A 6,864-nucleotide genomic window follows, 5' to 3' on the forward strand; every position below is an offset into this window, starting at 1 on the left:
ATTACGTTGAAATTCGAACAGAAAAAAAAGTGAAAGTTAAGCTTTAGGCCAATCACAATTTGCTAACGAAGGAAAAAGAGGCATCGCATTCGCATTCCCCATCGAAAATGGAAACCACCGAGGCAAAAGCTAGCAGCGCATCACCTCACCTCACTCCCCCTCCGTCGTCTTCCTCGTGGTGGGCCCCACGCGAACGCACGGGACCCACGTCACCATCTTATCCCCCACCCGTCGGACGGGCTCATCCATCCCAACACCACGGGTCCCGCACAGCCGCACGATCAGGATCGCACGGCTGAGAGGCCGTTCAACCCTCCCTCCGCGTCAGGTCAAACGCGTGTCCGTGCCCCCGGCGTCACGCGTGCCGTGGCACCTCCTCGCGCGCCGCACGTGATGACGCGTCGAGCCGCTGCGCCGTCCGATCCGTATCTGACGGTGGGGAGGTCTCGTTGGTAACGGCGTGAGGGGCGCGAGGGCGACGGCGTCAGGACGCGGGAGCGCTGACCGCGGCGGGGCCGCCGTGACGGCGTCAGGCGGTCGCCGTTGGCTGGTGGCGACGGTATATAACCCCGTGGCGCATTTGGGGTTTGTTTTATTTTTCTCAGATACTTAATTATCGCGCACACGAAAAGAGGACGGGGCACGGGAAGCAGGAGATAGAGAGAGAGGGATTGCTGGTGGCGGAGTTGGATCATCCAAGGCGTCGCGCTGCTTGTGCGGATCGGAGGAGGTGAGAGCTCTAGTACTTGGATTCTCTGCCTGCTATGCTGCTGGTTTCCGCTGGAATTCGTGGAATTGTTGTGTGCCTTTTTGGGGTATTTTTGCTTGGTTATTTTGAGGTTGATTCGCTAGTTCGGGATGGTGGTCAGGCGGGATCCTGAGCTCGTTTTGGGTGGTTTTGGTCAGGTGAGTGATCTCTAGTTAACGAATTTGTTGGGGATTTGTGTTGGTCTGAGCCAATTCGATCTCCCCAGTCTCTCAGCCGAGAGCATTTTGCTCTTGGCTTCCCTGTGGATTACGGAGCTGCCCTGTGGCTCGGGTAGCCGCTTTTGAAGAGCGCTGGTGTATTTTGTTGCTAATTTCATACTGCCTCGGTGCCCCATAGCTGGATATGGCTTATTCGGTTCGTACTAATCCTCGAGAGATGTACTTTTGATGTTATTTAGCTGGACGTGCGACACGGACATTCCAGATTGAGCTAATTTCGCGGCCAAACTAGTCATTCTCCTGTTAGGAATAGAACCATCAGCCCCATCTAGTTTCTGTGGAAACATGGACGCACGCATACAGTAGATTGATGCGGTAGCTGCCTGCACATAGTCAAAACTGTTTTTCCCTCGGAGGAACCACAGGATCCATCTGCCTCCTTGATTGGGACATACCTCGGAGAAATATCTTATGTTCCGCTTGATTAGACAATTGACTTACCTTTCCTGAGTCCCGACGACAATTACGAAGACGACTCCACAAATAGAAATACTAGATGAATCGAGGTTATTGCTTGAGACTGTGCCACCATCTTAATATGATTTTAGCATGTTCGACCAGCGTCCAGGATCACAGAGGTTTCACACCTTAGCTGGCTGCACATGCTACACAAATTGGCTTCTTGTTCGAGTGATGGAGGTGATGTTGATTCCACACGGTCTGGGTGGTCAAACTTCTTCTGCTATTGGGTGGGGCTCCTTCTTAGGAATTTACAGGAAATTCAGCAGACAGGACCAGTAGTCAAACCAACGAGGTTGGTCAAGCGTCTTCAACAAACTAGAGAATCTTAGGGCCTGCTTAACATTGGTCCTAGTCCTGCATCCACTGAACGATCAATGCTCATTCAGTGGCCACAGTTCTCTGAAACCAACTAGAAAACGTTTGAGGTTGCCTAATTGTGAGATCAGCCAGTGGACGTGCTGAAGGGAGATGAGTAAGGTCTGTGATCTTGTCCTCTTGTTTGTTCGTCATACTGGAGGGCTATGATCATGATTAGATGAGATTATTGTAATCTAGACTGTGGCCTACAAGGGCCACTATTGTCCTGTCGTTTGCGCTCTCTTTCTAGATGATGGCACAGGCTGGAATTTATTGACAGAATTCTTTGACACACCCATGATTGATGATTCTTTCTTTGCTTGACTTGCTCGAGTGTGACTTCTGTGGCTGTCCTTTAAGTTTGAGGAAGGATAGATCCATTTAGATTTGTAGGAACTAGGGAGATGATGGGGACATTTGAGAGAGAATGGTTTGGTTTATGCAGAATTCTAGAAAGCTCCTTGTTAAATTGGTATTATATGCATAGTGGAAGGGCAAACATATAATGCTCTTGTATATTTATTGGTTGATCTGTGAGAGTCTGAGAGATCATTGATGCTGATGTTGAGAATTTACCTTGCACTTTTAATGGAAAAATTGTTCTGGTATTAAGGGACTCCAGCTTCATTTTAATATTGTTTTGCTACTTAATCTTTCACCTTACAGTGGACAGAAAAAATATTTTATTTAGTAATGCTACCGAAATATATCATCTAGATGCATCAATTACTAGCTGTGTTATTACTTTATGATCATAGTTCACCATTAAATAACTTTATGATCATAACGAACTGGCACATAATGTTCAGTTATTTCCACCTATCTGAATGCACATATGTGAACTGTGGAGTGTTATATTAGTCTTACTGATTATGATGTCTGACATATCTGTACTTCGTCTCTGCTCTTGAATCTGCCTAGCATGAAAGCCCTTGGGATATGAATACATTTTTATTTTGTACTGCTGGATTTTGCAACATTCACCTGTTGCCTGTGTGTTTTCCTTATTTACTCTGATATATATGCTTAGAGCTGCACTGATAAAGTAAAATGTTCTAGTCTGATTGTTTGTCTTGTCATCTACCATGGAATAAACATTTCATAGTTTCCTTTCTTTTGTTATGTACAGGTCATGAACAACTAATCAACGTTCATTTATTATGGATTTGCACCAGTTATTTAAGTACAGATTGACTGGTGCTAACGTCTTGTACCAAATTCCTACAGAGAACAACTTAGCAAACTCTTCCTGGCCAACTACTCCACTGAAGTTAGAGTTCAGCAACTCCCCATACACCCCTCTTTCTACCCAGCTTGAGTGTGACAATTTGTCTACTCTTAGCAACACCCCAGATAACCAGAGCTCTTCTGAAACTATTTCAGCCCAACCAATCTCCCCGCTTGAAGCAGACAGCTCGTACATAAAGGCAGGTAGCCATCTCCGTGAGAACATCCAAGTGAAACCTGATCAGTTGTATGCAACATCAAGACATAATATGCAACAGACTTTACGTGATATTGAGACCGTTCTGATGGCACCTGATGCTGATGATGCAACAACGAGCACAAAGCATGATTTTGAGGAAACCAAGCCTACTCAGCTCATGAGGCAGCGGTCGAGGACATGGAGCCATGAGTCACGACAGCCTTTGACAGGAACTGTTCGGCCACAATTTGCATCTGGTGGATACCCCGCGGCAAGCTATGAAATTCGTCCAGAGAAACGGCAAAGGGAGCTAAGGGAGGATCCACAACTCATTGTGAAGCATCTATTAACCAGGTGTGCGGAGGCATTAAGTGAGGACAGGACAGAAGAGTTCCAAAAGCTTGTTCAGGATGCTCGTGGGCTTGTTTCAATTAACGGGGAACCAATCCAGCGTCTAGGTGCTTACCTACTCGAGGGTTTGGTTGCTAGACATGGAAACTCTGGTACAAACATCTACCGTGCTCTGAAATGCCGGGAGCCGGAGAGCACGGAGCTTCTCTCCTACATGAAGATTTTATACAATATCTGTCCTTACTTCAAGTTTGGGTACATGGCTGCTAATGGGGCGATTGCGGAAGCATTGAGAAGTGAGGACAAGATCCACATAATCGATTTTCAGATTGCTCAGGGGACTCAATGGATCACACTGATACAAGCACTAGCTGCCAGGCCTGGGGGTCCACCTCATGTGCGGATCACCGGAATAGATGACCCGGTTTCAGAGTATGCCCGAGGTGAAGGTCTGGACATTGTTGGGAACATGCTGAAAAGCATGTCTAAAGAATTCAAAATACCTCTGGAGTTTACACCTCTACCTGTCTATGCTACTGAAGTCACAAAAGAGATGCTTGAGATTAGACCAGGTGAAGCACTTGCTGTCAACTTCACCCTCCAGCTTCATCACACCCCAGATGAGAGCGTGGACGTCAACAATCCCCGGGATGGGTTGCTCCGGATGGTGAAAGGGCTGTCCCCGAAGGTGACTACGTTGGTGGAGCAGGAATCGCACACCAACACGACACCTTTCTTGACGAGGTTTGTGGAGACCATGGATTACTACTCTGCCATGTTTGAGTCTATTGACGCCAACTTACCTCGAGACAACAAAGAGAGGATAAGTGTGGAGCAGCACTGCCTGGCCAAGGATATTGTGAACATCATTGCCTGTGAGGGGAAGGACAGAGTGGAGAGGCACGAGCTCCTTGGCAAGTGGAAATTAAGGCTGAGCATGGCTGGCTTCAAGCCTTACCCGCTGAGTTCTTACGTGAACTCTGTGATAAAGAAGCTTCTAGCGTGCTACTCGGACAATTACACGCTGGATGAGAAGGATGGGGCGATGCTCCTGGGCTGGAAGAACAGGAAGTTGATATCTGCCTCTGCATGGCACTGACAAAGGTATGTTCACTGGAAGAAGAAAAGAAAAACAGAGGTTATACACCGAAGTCCCTGGTCTGCTTTTCAAACTCCTTTCGATGTACCTGTACATGATGATGTACCTTCCGTGTTTTGCGTAAATGTAGACCAGGAATTAAACATTGACATTAGATTGTAGAAGTTGTAAGATAATTACAGTTTTTTTGCGCTTCCGTGTATTCACCATTCTCTCAGTCCATGATATCTTGGATGTAATTTTCTAGGCATGCTCGTGTTGGCCAGCAAAATAATTCCATTGTGGAGCATGCTCTGAGAATGTAGAGTATTCCTTGGGGAAGTTGATTTTCTGTTTCCTGTGTCATTACCATTTCATGAGCAATTTCCTGCAATATCAGACTGTGTGCAGAGAAAAATGTGTTGGGGCTCTGGATCAAACTGTCCAATTCTGAAGGTGTAGTGCATTCTACTCTAGTGAGTAGGAGGATACGAAGAGCACATCTATTGCGGCTGTGTTGCATCGTGCAGGCGACACGAATCATTTGTCCCAAACGCTCGACGACAACGTTTTCTGGGCTTACTATATTCCGGGCGGAAGCGGCACGGCGTCAGTAGCACCAAAATTCGCAAGCGAACAAAATGGAGTTTATCTGATTACCTCAAGTTCCACGGCATACAACCCTCCAAAGTCCAAAGTCCCAAGCTAGAGAGGTTTGCTGGTACGCGTAAAGCGCTACTCGGTCAGTTCATTAAGGTGTGATTTACTTCGTACATTTTTAAAGTAGCATCACATCCTTAGCAGTCCCTCCCTCTGTTTTTTTTTTTTTTTTTGAGGAACCCTCCCTCTGTTATGAACTCAGGTTTTTGTCCATCACATGGATTCACAAAAAGAAAGACTTTTTTTTTGAGAAGAGAGAAACTTATATTATCATGGTAACACTAGAGTTCAAGTCGTGTGTACAAAGGCCCACACACAATCAGGTAGCATGTCAAACCAGATACAGCTACTCACTAATCTCGCCAATTTTGCAAGGGCATCAGCAGCCCTGTTGCATGATCTGTCGACTGTCGGTACAAGTAATTTTCTCTTGACAACTCTATTTCATCCTTCGTGAGTTACCTGCTTCCAATTAGTGTCTGGAGCAAATCATATCTGCAACTACTTCGTGAAAAGGAAAAGCACGTACTGTTTCAGAATGATTGGTGAAATCAGTATATAGCTAGCCTGGCATTGAAGATGAATTATTCTGTAGCTATCACACTACCATTTGAACATTTGTAAGTTACGATTTTTATTTAGGGAGAAGGGCAAAGGTTTCTTTTTCCACATAAAAGATATGTGATTGTTTTTGTTTCACACAAAATTTGTTCCTGTAAGCTAGTCGCACTACCTTTGATTTATGTGTTGGTTGCTGGTATCACCTGACCAAACTGAAACTAACATTGGCTAACGTAGGATTGTTATAAATATCGGGGGTCGAAACAATGACGGTGATATAGACCTGTGTGGTCACCATTAGTAGCAATATTGCTAACTCCCTTCTGTTCAGACTTCAGAGACGAGAAAAAACTTGCACAAGACAATAGTTGCCTGAATTACGCCTTTTCTGATGTGAGCTCTTGGAACAGCAAGCAATCAAGCAGGCAGGGATGATCTCAGCTCACTAATGCTACAAAGGCACGTGGCCAGGCATAAACCCTAAGGCCATCCAGGTTAAGCTAAAAAAAAACTCCCTCCGACCTCCGTCTTACATATAATACATTTCAGGAAGCTAAAAAAGGTTGCCAAAACGTTATATATTATGGGACCGAGTGAGTTTTCTGTGCATGACCTAGTGTTATACTACTTTTTTCCCCAATAAAGTACTTCTCTACTACCTCGCTGCAGCAGATGAAGAAAGAAGGAAGATAATGTTGCCAAGTGCCAACAGCACCACCGTTGTCCATCTAACAATGGTAAAGCTCTCCGGCAAGCACCAATAGCGGGTCGCTCCCCTCCGATTATCCTCACCCTGGCGCTGGAATGCCTGGCCCGGAGAGAATCCCCATGCTCGGGCCGGCATTGCCAAATTGTATGTGTACCTATAACAATAAAAAATAAATATCAAATGAGATCAAATATTTTCAGTTCACGTAGACCAGAGAAACAACTACTTCAGTGACATGTACACTTCTTGACAGGGCCGTTCTTCCGGTAGTAA

The 6,864-nt window shown here is 45.7% G+C and overlaps 1 protein-coding gene across 1 annotated transcript; it reads left to right on the top strand.

Annotated features, from left to right (window-relative positions):
• Window positions 1–645: 645 nt before the first annotated feature.
• On the top strand, window positions 646–5,013 carry LOC124669420 (chitin-inducible gibberellin-responsive protein 1-like). The gene is made up of 2 exons (XM_047206039.1): window positions 646–730; window positions 2,936–5,013. Exon 2 carries the CDS (start codon window positions 2,967–2,969, stop codon window positions 4,680–4,682), a length of 1,716 nt encoding a protein of 571 aa, XP_047061995.1. The 5' UTR covers window positions 646–730; window positions 2,936–2,966; the 3' UTR covers window positions 4,683–5,013.
• The last annotated feature ends 1,851 nt before the right edge of the window (window positions 5,014–6,864 follow it).

This window comes from Lolium rigidum, chromosome 7 (genome assembly GCF_022539505.1).
Source record: "Lolium rigidum isolate FL_2022 chromosome 7, APGP_CSIRO_Lrig_0.1, whole genome shotgun sequence".
Lineage (NCBI taxonomy): Eukaryota > Viridiplantae > Streptophyta > Magnoliopsida > Poales > Poaceae > Lolium > Lolium rigidum.

Bases quoted from the DNA above. Each gene is read 5' to 3' on its own strand.
- LOC124669420 (XM_047206039.1), top strand. From the start codon at position 2,967: ATGGATTTGCACCAGTTATTTAAGTACAGATTGACTGGTGCTAACGTC.